Source organism: Muscardinus avellanarius (assembly GCF_963383645.1).
Source record: "Muscardinus avellanarius genome assembly, chromosome: 14".
NCBI classification, from domain to species: domain Eukaryota; kingdom Metazoa; phylum Chordata; class Mammalia; order Rodentia; family Gliridae; genus Muscardinus; species Muscardinus avellanarius.
In genome coordinates, this window is record NC_137800.1 from 61,704,607 (window position 1) to 61,720,714 (window position 16,108).

The 16,108-nt window shown below is 40.5% G+C and overlaps 1 protein-coding gene across 1 annotated transcript in view; it reads right to left on the minus strand.

Annotated features, from left to right (window-relative positions):
• Positions 1–16,108, minus strand: part of RNF170 (ring finger protein 170) — a gene marked incomplete at its 3' end in the record, with an annotated part of 39,479 nt that overhangs the window by 11,260 nt on the left and 12,111 nt on the right. The window contains exons 3-4 of the mRNA XM_080710641.1: positions 9,828–9,936; positions 4,103–4,176 (exon numbers count right to left, since the gene is read on the minus strand). Of these exons, the coding sequence (XP_080566767.1) occupies positions 4,103–4,176; positions 9,828–9,936 (183 nt within the window). The remainder of the gene's footprint in view (positions 1–4,102; positions 4,177–9,827; positions 9,937–16,108) is intronic.

The window sequence follows — 16,108 nt, forward strand, 5'->3', positions numbered from 1 at the left end:
GAACAAAAACTAGGGCTAGGAATATAGCTCAGAGGTAGAATGCCTCTGGGTTCAATCCCCAGGACTGCAAAAAATAAAATAATAAAATAGGACTGAGAGTGTAGTTCAGAGGTTGAATACCCCTAGGTTCAATCCCCAGTACCAAAAATAAAAGAGGGTTGGGGATGTAGCTTGAAGGCTTAATGCCCCTAGGTTCAAACCCCAACCCCCAGTACTATATACACACATATATATACACACACACATATATATATATGCATGTCTGTATTTATATATACACATATATATGTATGTATGTATTTATATATGTTTATATATTTATAAAAAAATAAATATGCAGTTGGTCATGGTGGCAAATGCCTGTAATCTCAGTACTTAGGAGGCTGAGACAGGAGTATCAGAGGTTTGATGCCAACCTCAGCAATTTAGCAAGACCCTGTTTTGGAATAAAAAGGGCTGGGAGTTTAGCTTAGATGTAAAATGCCCATGGGTTCAATCCCCAGTACCAAAAAAAGAAAAAAATATATGTGTACCTATCATGTGCAGAGAAAAATTAGACATTTCTCCTTTAGTATTAAAGTAATAATCCCTAGTTGTGTGGTGATGTACAGTGTAACCCCAGTATATGGGAGGTTGAGACAGGAAGATCACAGGTTCAAGGATAGCCTTAGCAATGTAGCAGAGACCCTGTTTCAAAAACAAGAAGTAATTTGAGTGTGTTGGTACATTCCTGTAATCCCAGTACTTGGGAGACTAAGATAGGATGATTGCAAGTTTGAGGACAACCTTAGTAACTTAGTGAGACCTTTTCTCAAAATAAAAAATTAAATAGGGCTGGGGTTATGCTCAGAGGTAGAATGCCCCTGGATTCAATCCCCAGTACCACAAAAACATACAGAAAATAATGATTCCTTTTCCTAACTGGTATGTGACATATCCTTGAATGCTACCATAATACAGAGATTGAGTTATTTCAAGTTATTCCAGCTCTTAAACTCGAAATCTTGGTCTGCTAAAAAAAAAAAAAATTATATATATATATTTCAGCTGGGCATGGTGACACACACCTGTCATCCCAGTACTTAGAAGGCGGAGACAGGAGGATTGCAGTTTTAAGGATAGCCTCAGCAAGTAGTAAGACTCTCATTAACCTAGCAAGACCATTCCAAAATAAAAATAAAATAGGGCTGGGGTGTGGCTCAGAGGTAGAATGCTCTGAATTCAATTCTCAGTACTACCCCTACCACATACACAATATATATTAAAACATATATGCAAATATATATTCACTCTGTTACGTGTGTGTGTGTGTGTATATATATATATATATACACACACACACACATACATACATACAGATATACAGAGTGACAGAGAAATGTGATGAGTATGTGCCAACAAGAGGCAGAGACTCTGTACATTATTGTTTTTCTTGACCATTTACTAAAGGAACCCAGTGACACAGAAGAAACTACCATCTGTCTTGATTCTGGGATGCATTATTCTACAATTAGGAGCCAATAGCTATTACATTAAGACAACTTCATCTCTACCTTAGGAGATATAATGGCAATATGATGTCACAAAGTCAATATAATGGCACAAAGAATGCTACCTGCTAGAAGGGGACAGGTGGCAAAACTAATTGAGTGTGCGTGTATGGGATCAGGGATTGAACACAGGCCAATTCTAACTCTGACCTACAATCCAGCACATTTTATTTTTTATTTTGAAACATGGTCTCACTAAGCTACCAAGCACTAGCTTCACTGGCCTTGAATCTGCAATCCTCCTGTCTCAACCTCCCAAGTATGGAATTATAGGAGTATGCTATTGCACCTGGCTGGAACATTTCTTGTGTAAATGTGGTACTAGAGGTTGAACCCAGGGGTGTTATACCCCTGAGCTACATACCTAGCCTCATTTTATTTTTTATTTGGAAAGAGAATCTCATTAAGGTGCTGAGGGCCTTGCTAAATTTCTGAAGCTGGCCACAAACCTGCGATCCTTCTGTCTCAGCCACCCAAGTACTGAGATTACAGATATGTGTCACCACGTTGGCTTGGAACTAGTTCTTTAACGCAAGACCTATGACCTGGTCTCTATGTTGCTGGCAGATAGGAAACAATGATAAATGGCATGGCAAATTGGCTTCAGTATTGACTGCCTTCTTTTTTTTTTTTGTGGTGGTACTGGGGTTCCTGGAAGCCCTTCTACCTCTGGGCTACACTCCCAGACCTATTTTATTTTTGGAAACAGGGTCTCTTATGCCAGCGCTGCTGGCTTTGAACCTGCGAGATCCTCCTGTCTCCGCCTGCCAAGCATGGGGATTACAGGCGTGCGCCACCACGCCCAGCTACTGCCTTCTTTTATACATAAATTAGCCAGAAAGACAACACACACACAAAAATAATTTCCTTCTGACCATTTGAGGAAACATAAGATGTGCATGAGGCATAATTTGGGATTGTAGTAACAAGGAGGAAAGAAGAGGAGAATGTGGACCATGCTCTGTGTACCAAAAGACAAGGGCTGTAGCTGGAAGTGGTGGTGCATGCCTATAATCTCAGTACTTGTGAGGCTGAGACAGGAGGATTGCTAGTTCAGTGATGAGATTTGGTTGAGATTCTAATCAACCTAGTGAGACTCCAAACAAAAAGTTAAACTGGACTGGGATATAGCTCAGAGGTAGAATGCCTCTGTGTTCCATCTCCAATACCATAAAACAAAACAAAACAAACAAGGGCTATGATGTGAGAAATGGATAGTCATAATAAAGGTTGAAAGGCAATGCATACACACATAAAACAATGCATACTATATTAAAGTCCAAAAATCAAACAAAAACTAAAATAATTTTAGAGATGCATGTGGAAATAATAAAACTATTTATAAAAATCAAGAAAATGCCAGCCAGCTTTGGCTGTGTACCAGAGGTCAGCCTCAGCAACTTAGCAGAGGCCCTTAGGAACTTATTGAGACCCTATTTCAAAATAAAAAATTAACACCAGGCATGGTGGTGCATGCTTGTAACCCCCACACTTAGGAGGTGGAGACAGGAGGATCGCGCTGGTTCGGAGCCAGCCTTGCTGGCTTGAGACCCTATTTTCAAATAAAAAAATATAAAATAGGTCTGGGAGTGTAGCCCGGAGGTAGAAGGGCTTCCAAGAACCCCAGTACCACCAAAAATAAATAAATAAATAAATAAATAAATAAATAATAAAAAATTAGCTGTGTGTGATGGCACAGGTCTGAAATCCCAGTACCTGGGAGGCTGAGATATAGGAGGATTGCAGAATCAAGGACAGCTTAAGCAAGTAGTGAGACTCTCATCTACTTAGTGAGACACATTTTCAAAATAAAAATAAAATAGGGCTGAGAGTATAGCTTGGAGGTAGAATACCCAGGGTTCATTCTCTGGTATCACAAAACACAAAAAATATTAAACATATTTAAAGATATTTAGATCCTTACTAAAAAGGTACAGTAAATATATATGAAAAAGGAAAAACATTTTTTTCTAAAAGAAGTATATATAGGAAACATATGCTTAAACATGATTAGCTATTTCAATTATTCTTTTACTGGTATTGCAGCAAGGACTTATGATTTGGACAGGACTCATTTATCAGTTGTTTTTTGCTACAACTGTAGGATTTAAAATAGAATGTCCTTTTTGAGTGTGTGTGTGTGTGTGTGTGTGTGTGTGTGTGTGTGTGTGTGTATGTGTGTATGTGTGCATGCACACATGGTATTAGGAATTAAACCCAGAAGCATTCTACCTCTGAGCTATACTCCCAGCCCCATTTTATTTTGAAATAGGGCAACAATAAGTTGAAGAGGGCCTCCCTTAACTACTGAGGCTAGCCATGAACCTATGATCCTCCTGCCTCATCCTCCCCTCTACTGGGATTACAGGTGTGTGCCACCATGCCTGGCTTTTGTGGTATCTTAATATTTTTAAATAAAAAAAAATCACAGAACACTGGATAAATGAAATTCTGCTTAAAAAGCTAAAATATTCAAAACTTAAATATAAAAACTATTAAAACTTACAAAATGAAGTAGTATAAATTATGCTTTCTAGATATAATGTATTTACCGTTTGTCTACAGATTGGACAACTAATTGCCCCAAGCCAGGAACCATATCTCCAGTATGCAATAATGCAGGCACCTAATAGAAAAAAAGAAACCATTAATACCGATGTGTTCCTTCCTTTCTGCGAAAGCTTCAAATATTTAACAGTGTCACTTTATTTATTTATTTATTTATTTATTTATTTTATTTTATTTTATTTTTTTTTTTCCTTTGGTGGTACTGGGGTTCCTGGAAGCCCTTCTATCTCCGGGCTACACTCCCAGACCTATTTTTACATTTGTTTTATTTGGAAACAGGGTCTCCTAAGCCAGCGTGCGCGGCTGGCTTCGAACCTGCGCGATCCTCCTGTCTCTGCCTCCCAAGCGCGGGGATTACAAGCGTGCGCCACCACGCCCGGCTAACAGTGTCACTTTATTTAAAAGTAGTTTTGCCAGGCATGATGTGCACGCCTGTCATCCCAGTACTTGGGAGGCTGAGATGGGAGGATTGCAGGTTAGCAGCCAGCCTGAGCAACTTAGTGAGATTTTGTTTCCAAATAAAAAATAAAATAGGGGTGGCAGTGTAGTTTAGAAGTAGAATGCACCATGTGTGATCACTGGATTCCATCCCTGACTTGGCAAACAAACAAACAGACAAACAAAAAAAACAAGTTTTACTTTATCCAACCAACTCTTCAGGCAAATTCAAAACTAATAACAATTCCTAGCTGTTAAAAAGTATTTTTATATAATTGGATATGGTGGTGCACACGTGTAATCCCAGTGCTTGGGAGGCTGAGATAGGAAGATCACAGGTTTGAGGACAGCCTCACTAAGTAGCTGAAGCTGGCCACAAACCTGCAATCCTCCTGTCTCAGCCTCCCAAGTACTGGGATTACAGGAATGGGCCACCATGCCCAGGAAGAGCAAAATTTATTAATCTGTGAATATTATTATTGCCATCTATAATAATGTCCTAGCTTTGCCTACCTTTTCACTCAAGAACTCAATGTATTTTAACATATATTAAACTCATTTAATGTTACATGTCTACTCCACAAACTGGGATGTAAGTGTCATTGTTTGCACATTATGTCATGGCCACTTGCCTGTACTGGAAAACTATGGTCCAGTTAATCAAATACTACATTCATTTAATATGCTGTTAAATGTTTGATATTTTCCTGTCCTTCAGCTTTCTCCATTCATAAAAAAATATATACCCATTTGAATAAGATGGTGGGAGAGATGATTCAACTTTTTTCTGGGTCACAATCTCTCTGAATTTGTTTACTTTTAAAATGAGAAGACCTCACAAATCTGCTAAAGAATCAAAATGATGTGGGTTACAAAAGCCAGTAAAGTAATACCTATTTCTGCTATTCTGAATTCATCACTGGAACTGAGGTGAGGTTCTGTATCTAGGAATTTAGCTAAAGTGCTCCTTGTTCTACACGGTATTAATATACTTGAAGTACTACCCAGAGAGACACATTTCTGTGTATTTTTAATTTATTTATTTACTTATTTTGTGGTACTGAGGGTGGAACCCAGGGGCTTTCTACCTCCAGGCTATACTCCCAGACCTAATTTATACTTTATTTGGAAACAGGGTCTCAATGAGTTGCTGAGAGCCTCACTCAGTAGCTGAGGCTGGCTTTGAACCTGTGCAATCCTCCTGTCTCAGCCCCCCAACTGCTGGGATTACAAGCATGCGCCACCACGCCCAGCTACATTTCTGTTTATGGAAAAATTTAATAACTGTTTTTTTTAACCTTTGAACCGACAGGCATTTAATATAAGTGCTTAACAGGTAGAGCACAGTATCAGCAACAATCTACCATATTACCACAAACCCAGAGGTAAAACCAAGAAAACAATACAAACCATCTTCCAGTTGACAGGATTATCAAATCAGCAAATTAGCGGGCATAGTGGCATACGCTTGTAATCCCAGCATTGGGGAGGCTGAGACTGGAGGATCGTGGTTCACGGACAGCCTCAGCTACTTAATGAGGCCCTCTGCAACTTAGTGATACCCTGTTTCAAAATAAGAACAAAAAATAGGGCAGGATGTGTAGCTCAGAGGTAGATGCCCCTGGGTTCCATCCCCAGGCACACCAATAAATAAATAAATAAATAAATAATAAAAAAATAAATAAATGAGCAAATTAGCTAAGCCTCACAAATAAGTTCATCATGCCTGCCAAACCTCATTAATTGTTAAGATCTGTCTGAGGGATAACTGAACCATATCCATACTCAGAAGTATGTCACATTGATTAGGAATATCTATCAGAGATTTGAGAGCAGAAAGGTTTCTGCCTTTGCTGATGGCCATTGAATTTTCCCCATCTGACTATTATTTTGTTGCTTATTAACATTTTCAACAGATTCATTAAAAAGCTGAAACAAACCAGATGTGTTGGTATACACTTGTAATCCCAATGCTTGGGAGGCTGAGTCAGGAGCATCAGAAGTTTGTGGCCAGCCTCAGCACCTTAATACTACCCCCTGCAACATAACATGACCCTGTTTCAAAATAAAAAATATAATAGGGCTGAGGGTGTCACTCAGAGGCAAAATGCCCCTGGATTCAATCCCCAGCACCAGAAAAAAAAGAAAAAGAAATTTAAAAAAAATTGAAACTGAGCCTGAGCCAGATGTAGTGATACATGCTGTAAATCCCAGTACTTAGGAGTCTGAGACAGGAGGATTGCAAGTTAAAGGCCGGCCTTTATAGGATCATTGTATTCTCTCCATTTATTTATTGGTACTGGAAAATGAACCCAGGGGCATTCTACTGAGCTATACCCACAGACCTTTTTATTTTGAACAAAAGTTGCTGAAGATGCCCTTGAACCTGTCATCCTCCTGGCTCAGCCGCCCACATAATGGGATTACAGGTGTGCACCACCACACCTGGCTTTGTTGGATGCTATACTTTGCTATTTTTCTTGAGGGGTTGTGGTACTGGGGATTCAATACAGGAGTATTCTACCTGTGAGTGACACCTCAGCCCTATTTTAGCTTTTATTTTGAAACAGGGTTGCACTAAGCTATGGAGGGTTTCATTAAATTGGTGAAAATGGCCTGGAACCTGTAATCCTCCTGTCTCAGCCTCCCAAGTACTGGGATCAAAGGTGTGTACCATGGTGCCTAGCTGACACTTTTATTAAGTATTTATACACTGGAAGATTAAAAAAACCTCGTTATTCAACTTCTCCAGAAAAAGGAGCACTACTAATAAAAAAATAGATCTAATAATGAGACAAATTTAAGTAAATAGTATTGCTTAAAATGTTCACCATTGTGTAAGCCACCAATCACAGAGTAGAACTGAGCATAGGGCTTTAAAGATAGATCAAGATTTAAGACTTCACAACCCTGCTGGAGAATTAAATAAAACACCATAGGCAGGAGTGTGCCTCATGCTTGTAATCCTAGCACTTCGGAGGCGGAGACAGGAGGATCTCACAGGTTCGAAGCCAGCCTCAGCTACTTAGTGAGACTCTCAGCAACTTAGTGAGACCCTGTTTCAAAATAAAATATAAAATAGGTCTGGGAGTATAGCCCAGAGGTAAAAAGCCCCTAGGTTCCACCTCCAGCACCATACACACAAAATAAATAAATAAATAAGTAAATAAATAAATAAGCCGGGCGTGGTGGCGCACGCTTGTAATCCCTGCGCTTGGGAGGCGGAGACAGGAGGATCGTGCAGGTTCGAAGCCAGCCGCGCGCGCTGGCTTAGGAGACCCTGTTTCTAAATAAAAATATAAAATAGGTCTGGGAGTGTAGCCCGGAGGTAGAAGGGCTTCCAGGAAACCCAGTACCACCAAAAAAAAAAAAAAGAAGGGCAAGGCGTGTGTGTGTGTGTAGTACTGAAGATTGAACCGAGACATTCTATCTCCAAGCTACAACCCCAGCCCAATATTTTATTCTTTATTTTGAAACAGGGTCTCACTAAGTTGCAGAGGGCCTAACTAACTAGCTGTGGAGAACCTCCTGTCTCAGCCTCCCAAGTCCTGGGATTACAAGTGTGCACCACCGCACCCGGATTTAGTTTTATTTATTTATTATTATTTTTTTTAATTTTATTTTTATTTATTTATTTTTTTTTGGTGGTACTGGGGTTTCTGGAAACCTTTCTACCTCCGGGCTATACTTCCAGACCTATTTTATACTTTTTCATTTGGAAACAGGGACTCTTAAGCCAGCAAGGCTGGCTCCGAACCAGCGTGATCCTCCTGTCTCTGCCTCCCAAGCGTGTGGATTACAAGCATGTGCCACTACACCTGGCTTAGTTTTTTATTTTGAAACACTGTGTTGCTAGGTTAATGAGAGTCTCACTACTTGCTGAGGCTGTCCTAGAACCTGCGATCCTCCTGTCTCACCCTCCCAAGTACTGGGATTATAAGCATGCATAACCACTCCCAGCTCTATTATTTAATTTTGAAATAGTAGCTTGCTAAAATTGCTGAAGCTGGCTACAAACCTGCAATCTTCCTGTCTCAGCCCCTGGGAAATCAGGCGTGCTTGAGCACACCTGGCTTGGGCAGGGTTTTTGAGGGAAGAATCACCCTTCCTGTAAAGAATGAAAAATAAATGAAACTATCAAAGCTGGGCATGGTGGCATATGCCTATAATCCTAGTACTTGGATACTGAGACAGAAAGATCACAGGTTCGAGGACAGCCTCAGCAACTTAGTGAGGCTCTCTGCTATTTAGTGAGACCCTATTCCAAAACAAAATAGGGCTAGGGTATAGCTCAGAGGCAGAATGCTCCTAGGTTCTATCCCCAGTAACATTATTTCTCTTTATCTCTCTCTCCTACACACACACACACACACACACACACACACACACACACACACCCCTGAAGAACAAGTTGTGGTTCAACAAATCCTTAATGCTACTGATATACTTGAACAACTTTACATAAAACACATTGCTGGTGATTAAGAAGCTGAATAATTTTTTTTTTTTTTTTTTTTTTTGTGGTGGTACTGGGGATGGAACCCAGGGGCCTTCTATTTCCAGGCTACACTCTCAACCTCCGAGCTACACCCCTTGCTCTATTTTTTATTCTTTATTTTGAAACCAGGTCTCACTGAGTTGCAGAGGGCCTCATTAAGTAGCTGAGGCTGTCTGTGAACCGCGATCCTCCGGTCTCAGCCTCCAGAATGCTGGGATTACAGGCGGGTGCCACCACGCCCAGCCCCAGACCTATTTTTTAAAATTTGGAAACAGGGTCTCTTAAGCCAGCTAAGGCTGGCTTTGAACCTGCGCGATCCTCCTGTTTTAGCCTCCCAAGCACGGGGATTAAAAGCGTGTGCCACCACGCCCTACTGAATAATTATTTTTAACCTTCGAACCCACAAATGCTAAGTAACACACTAAACAGAAAATTTAAACAAATATCTTGTTTAGCATATTAGATGTTAAATATACTTGGTTCCCAAGAAGGGCAGGACAGTAGAAGCAATCTACCCTATTAAGAAAATATAAAATGTGACAAAGAGAAAGAAAATTAGGGATACAGCCTATGTATGTATGTATGTATGTATGTATGTATGTATGTATGTTTTGGTGTAAATAGTCACTTCTGGTGTATTCATTTGAGTCACCCCTCCATGCCAGTCTGGTATGAAGCTGTACCTATCACCTGTATTTCTATCTTTTAATAAACTTCTTTAAATCTTCAAAAAAAAATAGTCACTTCTACTAAGTTTAGCATTGTTTGCTTACCACAAAAGAGGTGTCCACAGTTTGTTTCAACAGGTAAGGAGGCTTGATGTAAACAGATTGGACAGTACATGTCAGTGTAGAACTGCTGTCGAGCAGCAGCAGGTGCATCCTGCTGAGAAGACACATATACAACTTATGTTTTACACACAGAGATTTTTTTTTTTTTTGCGGGTCTGGGGATGGAACCCAGGGGCATTCGACCTCCCAGCTATACCCCCTGCCCTAGTTTTTATTCTTTATTTTGAAACAGGGCCTCACTAAGTTGCAAAGAGCCTCACTAGGTAGCTGAGGCTGTCCGCGAACCGCGATCCTCTTGTCTCAGCCTCCCAAATGCTGAGATTACAAGCGTGCGCCACCACGCCCAGCTTACACACAAAGCTTTTGAAGTGGTCTTTATGTTAAATTATACTTAAGAGCACCGTCAATAGTTTATAATCATCAATTTTTTGATATGCAATAGTTTAAGGTCTTACAAGTTTGATAAAGTTATGAAGCTACTTTTTTGTTTTATTTAAGCTACATAGTGTCTACCTTCCTTTTTAGATACAATTTAAAGATTAAAAAAAAAAACTAGCAGCCTCAGCTACTTAGTGAGGCTTGCAGCAACTTAGTGAGACCCTGTTTCAAAAAAAAAAAAAAATCTAACAAAGGTCTGGGAGTATAGCCCAGAGGTAGAAAGCCCCTGCGTTCCTCCCCTAGTACCACTAAAAACAGAAACAAACAAACAAAACACCTCCAACTAGCTGCATATGGTGTAACATGCTTAGAATCCTAGTATTTGGTAGGTTGAGATAGGAGGATCACAGATTCAAGCATAGCCTCAACAATGCAGAGAGACTCTCAATAACCTAGCAAGACCCTGTTTCCAAACAAAAAATAAAAAGAGCTGGGAGTATAGATCAGAGGTAGAATGTCCCTGGGTTCAATCCCAAGTACCACAAATACAACACACACACACAACACACACACACACACACACACACACACACACACACACAAAATTAACTCAGGAGTTTCTCTTTTACTCTATCAGAATAAGTTACTCTAAGTAACAAAACTCAGCTAATACATAAACTGAAGAATTAGAAATATCAGCCTACAGACAGTGGCAGAACACCTGCTTATTATGTGTATGGCCCTTGGTTCAATCCCCCCCCCCAAAAAAAAGACATTAACTTTTTTTCTTTTCTTTTTCTTTTTTTTTTTTTTTTGTGCTGGGCATTTTACCACTGAGTTACACCCCAAACCCTATTTTTTATTCTTTATTTTGAAACAAGGTCTCACTAAGTAGCTGAAGCTGGCTGCAAACCTGCGATACTCCTGTCTCAGCCTCCCGGGTACTGGGATTACAAGAGTGCGCCACCATGCCTGTCTTTTTTTTTTTTTTTTATCTTTAACATCTTTATTTCCCCCATTAACAACTGTCTTTCTGACTTATATGCATATTTGCTATGCCTCACACAAGACCAGAATTGAAATTTCCGAGAATACTTCCTTGTTTGGAAGCAGAAAAATTTAAGACCACTGGTAACTTGAACTTAATCCTTCACATAGTCAAATTAGTAAATGTTATTATTTCTTCTGTTACATCACTGTTGTGATTCAACAGTTGTGTTGAGTACAGTTGCCAGGACAAGAAGCATCCAGTAATTAGAGCCAAGAAGGCAAGGACTTCATCTGCAGGACTTACTGTAGTACTTTTAGGACCTAGGAAAGTACTTAGCACTAGTATGAGATGTCTGGTTTTTTTTTTTTTTTTTTTTTTTTTGGTGGTACTGGGGTTCCTGGAAACCCTTCTACCTCTGGGCTACACTCCCAGACCTATTTTTATATTTTTTATTTGGAAACAGGGTCCCTTAAGCCAGCGCGGCTGGCTTCGAACCTGCACAATCCTCCTGTCTCTGCCTTCCAAGCACGGGGATTTACAAGTGTGCATCACCGTGAGATGTCTGCCCAGCGAGATGTCTGTTTTTAAAAACGTTTATCAAAAGCCGGGTGTGGTGGCGCACACTTGTAATCCCAGTATTCAGGAGGCTGAGACCAGAGAATCGCGGTTAGCAGCCAGCCTCAGCTACTTAGTAAGGCCCTCTGCCAGCAACTTAGTGAGATTCTGTTTCAAAATAAAGAATAAAAAATAGGGCAGGTGATGTGTAGCTCATAGGTCAAATGCCCCTGGGTTCCATCCCCAGTCCTGCAAAAAGAAAAGAAAATTTATCAAAACTTGTTTTAAGCTAGGCGTGGTGGCGCATACTTGTAATCCCAGCATTTAGGAGGTTGAGTCGGGAGGACTGTGGTTTGTGGACAGCCTCAGCTACTTAGTGAGGCCCTTTGCAACTCAGTGAGACCCTGTTTCAAAATAAAGAATAAAAAATAGGGTCAGGGTGTAGCTTGGAGGTAGAATGCTCCTGGGTTCCATCCCCAATACCACAAAAAGAAAACAAATAAAACCCTGTTTTAAGCTGGGTTTGGTGGTACAGGCTTGTAATCCCAGTACTCGGGAGGCTGAGACAGGAGGACTGTAGGTTCAAAGCCAGCTGTGGCAATTTAGCAAGGCCCTCCACAACTAGTGAGACCCTGTTTCCAAATAAGAAATAAATCCAGGCTAGGGATATAACTTGGAGATAATATGGCTCTGGGTTCAACCCCCGTACCAAAACAACAACAGCAGCAACAACAACCACCACCACCACCACCACGTGTTTTGATAGGTCCCAGCATATATTCTTGGGTTTCATAGATCCTTGGGTCTCAGCCTCCCAAATGCTGGAATTACAAACATGTGCCACCATGCCCAGCTGTTGTTTCAGTTTTATTTATTTTATATTTTTGTGGTACTGGGGATGCAACCCAGGGGCTTTCTACCTCCAGGCCACATTCCCAGACCTATTTAATATTTTATTTGGAAGTAGGGTCTCATTAAGTTATTGACAGTCTTGCTAAACTGCTGAGGCTGGCTTCGAACCTGCATGATCCTTCTGTCATGCCTGCCAAATACTGGGATTACAAGTGTGTACCACCACGCCAGCTTGTTTCAGTTTTAACAACACAAAAAGAAAAATGTATAGCATTTAATGATCCCCTTTCCATATTTTCTCCTTAGTTCTTTTTGAAATTGACAAAACAACAAAAACCAATTACCATTGCTGTCCAGTAGAACTCTCTGCAATGATAGAAATCTGTGTCTGTGCTACTCATGGTAGCCACTAACTACATGTGGTTACTGAACACTTCAAATGTGGCAAGTGTGGCTAAAGTACTGAATTTTAAATTTTACTAATTTTAATTAACTCAGCCATGTGTAGCTAAGTGGCTACTTCTTCAGACAACACAGAATTGGCTAAAGTAACTAGATTTATTTTGGCTCCAAGAGCTGTAGTTCGAAGGTAAGGAATATGTGAGACAGATAAGACCATGGACAAAGAAATCTAAAAGATACACCTCAGTTTGAGCCTCCTGTATACCAGAACCTATTCATGTAATAAGCAAATCTTAGTGATCTCATATGTTAATGTAAATGATAGTAACTGCTTTACTTAGCATCTTTGAAAAATAAGACAGTTGTTCATGGATTATTGTAAACAACATTTCTAGAACAGTGTACTACAAATATGCCTAAACTATTCTTGCATCATAAAGTTCCACGAGGGTAGCCGGGCGTGGTGGCGCACGCTTGTAATCCCCGCGCTTGGGAGGCAGAAACAGGAGGATCGCGCAGGTTCGAAGCCAGCCCTGCGCGCTGGCTTAGGAGACCCTGTTTCCAAATAAAAAAATGTAAAAATAGGTCTGGGAGTGTAGCCCGGAGGTACAAGGGCTTCCAGGAACCCCAGTACCACCACCAAAAAAAAAAAAAAAAAAAAAAAGTTCCACGAGGGTAGGATTTTATCTGTTCACAAATCAATTTCCAATGCCTAAAATGATTTCTGACTTATGGCAAAAATTAAAAAGCTAGTTGGTGAATGGATAAATTATAAAAATTTCATTGGAACTAAAATTTGGATATAAAAGCTATTTTTCTTTAATTATTATTATTAGTAGTAGCAGTAGTAGGAGGAGGAGGATGAAGATTAGATCCAGGGGCATTCTACCTCTAAGCTACACCCCAGACCTATATATGTATTTTTTTTTAATTTTGAAAGAGCATTTCACTAAGTTGCTGAGGCTGGCCATAAACCTATGATCCTCCCAAGTACTGGGATCACAAGCATGCACCACCATGCCCAGCTTATTTTTTAATTTTGAAACAGGGTCTCTCTAGGTTGTAGAAGGTCTTGCTAAGTGGCTGAGTCTGGCTTCAAAACTGTGATCCTCCTGTCTCAGCCTTCCAAGTATTGGAATGACAGGCATATACCACTATTCCCAGTAGAATGCAGCGTGTGTGTGTGTGTGTGTGTGTGTGTGTGTGTGTGTGTGTGTGTGTGTGTTGATAATGGGGACCTCTGAGCTACACTCCTGGCCCTATTTTATTTTTATTTTTTACTTTGAAACACTGTCTTGCTTAGTTGCTGTGGGCTTCCTAAGTTTCTTTTCTTTTCTTTTTTGGTGGTACTGGGGCCCTTCTACCTCAGGGCTACACTCCCAGGCCTATTTTTATACTTTTTATTTGGAAACAGGGTCTCTTAAACCAGCCAGGCTGGCTTCAAACCTGTGCGATCCTCCTGTCTCCGCCTCCCAAGCGCAGGGATTACAAGTGTGTGCCCCCAGGCCTGGCTTGGGCTTCCTAAGTTTCTGAGGCTGACTTTGAAACTTTGATCCTCCTATCTTAGCCTCCCAAGAACCTGGACTATAGGCATAAGCTACCACACCCAGCAATCAATCAATCAGTCTACCAGTCTATCTATCTGTCATGTATTTATTTTTGTAGAGTTTGGGGTTGAGCCTAGGAACATTCTATCTCTGAGCAAATACACTCCCAACTCTTTTTTTCTTTTGAAACAGAGTCTCACTAAATTGCTGAGGCTGACTGCAAATCTGCCATCCCCCTGTCTCAGCCTCCCAAGTGCTAGGATTTCAGGTATGCACCACAACATCTGGCTCAGAAAGTAATTTGTAATTGTTGTTTTTAATGTTAGCTATCTAGGTCTGAAGGTACATAATATTCCACATAATTCAACCTTTACAACTATTAATTAACTGTATATATATATCCCACTTATTCCAAACTACTTAAACTATTTCATAAACTATATTGCAATTTTGGTTCTTAATTCCATCTGGTAAAATGTAAAGAACTGGCAGAGGAAAGACATCTTCTTTGCTTAACTAGTTCTATTAATTAGGCCAATGAAGAAAAGGAAGCAGTGGAAAAACAAAAAACAGCTGCCCTTTCTAGTCATTTCTGTGAAGGTCTTAGGGTATGTATGTTGTTTTTTTTCTTATTTATTTTTTTGTGTGGTACTGGGGGTGGAACCCAGGGGCTTTTCTACCTCTGAGCTATCCTCCCAGACCTATTTTTTATATTTTATTTGGAAACAGGGTCTCACTAAGTTGCTGAGAGCCTCACTCAGTAGCTGAGGCTGGCTTTGAACCCGTGCGATCCTCCTGTCTCAGCCTCCCAAGCGCGGGGATTACAAGCGTGCGCCACCACGCCCGGCTAAACAAAGTTTTTATTGAACATAAATGGTATACATTTAAACTATATTTGGTGCCCTCTCCCCCCTCCCCATTTTCCCTTCCCCCCTCCCACCAATGGTTGTCCAGGTTAACCATGTCATATTCATAATTTTACACATATTCTGATGTAGACCCTCATTAATCAAGATCAGCCTTCCTCCTCTCCTATCTTTCCATTCAAACTTTGCTGATATTTCCCCTCCATTATCTGGAGTCCCACTGGTATCCTCTGTGTTTCCTAGTTTGGGCATATTAGAGGAAACATATGTACCGTCTCCTTCTGTGCTTGGCTGATCTCACTTAACATAATGTTCTCCAGGGCTTTCCATCTTCTTGTGAATGGTATAATTTTGATATTCTTTATTTTGAAACACAGTCTCACTGAGTTGCAAAGGGCCTAAGTAGTAGCTGCTGAGGCTGTCCACGAACTGTGATCCTCCTGTCTCAGCCTCTTGAATGCTGGAATTACAAGCGTGCGCCACCATGCCCAGCTCAGGGTATATATGTTTTAAAAGATAGTTTTTGTTTTTGTTTTTATAAGAGGAACAATAGGTCAGTCATGGTGGCACAGACTTGTAATCCCAATACTTGGGCGGCTGAGACAGGAGGATCGCAGGTTCACGGCTGGCCTCAACTACTTAGTGAGGCCCTCTGCCACTTAGTGAGACCCT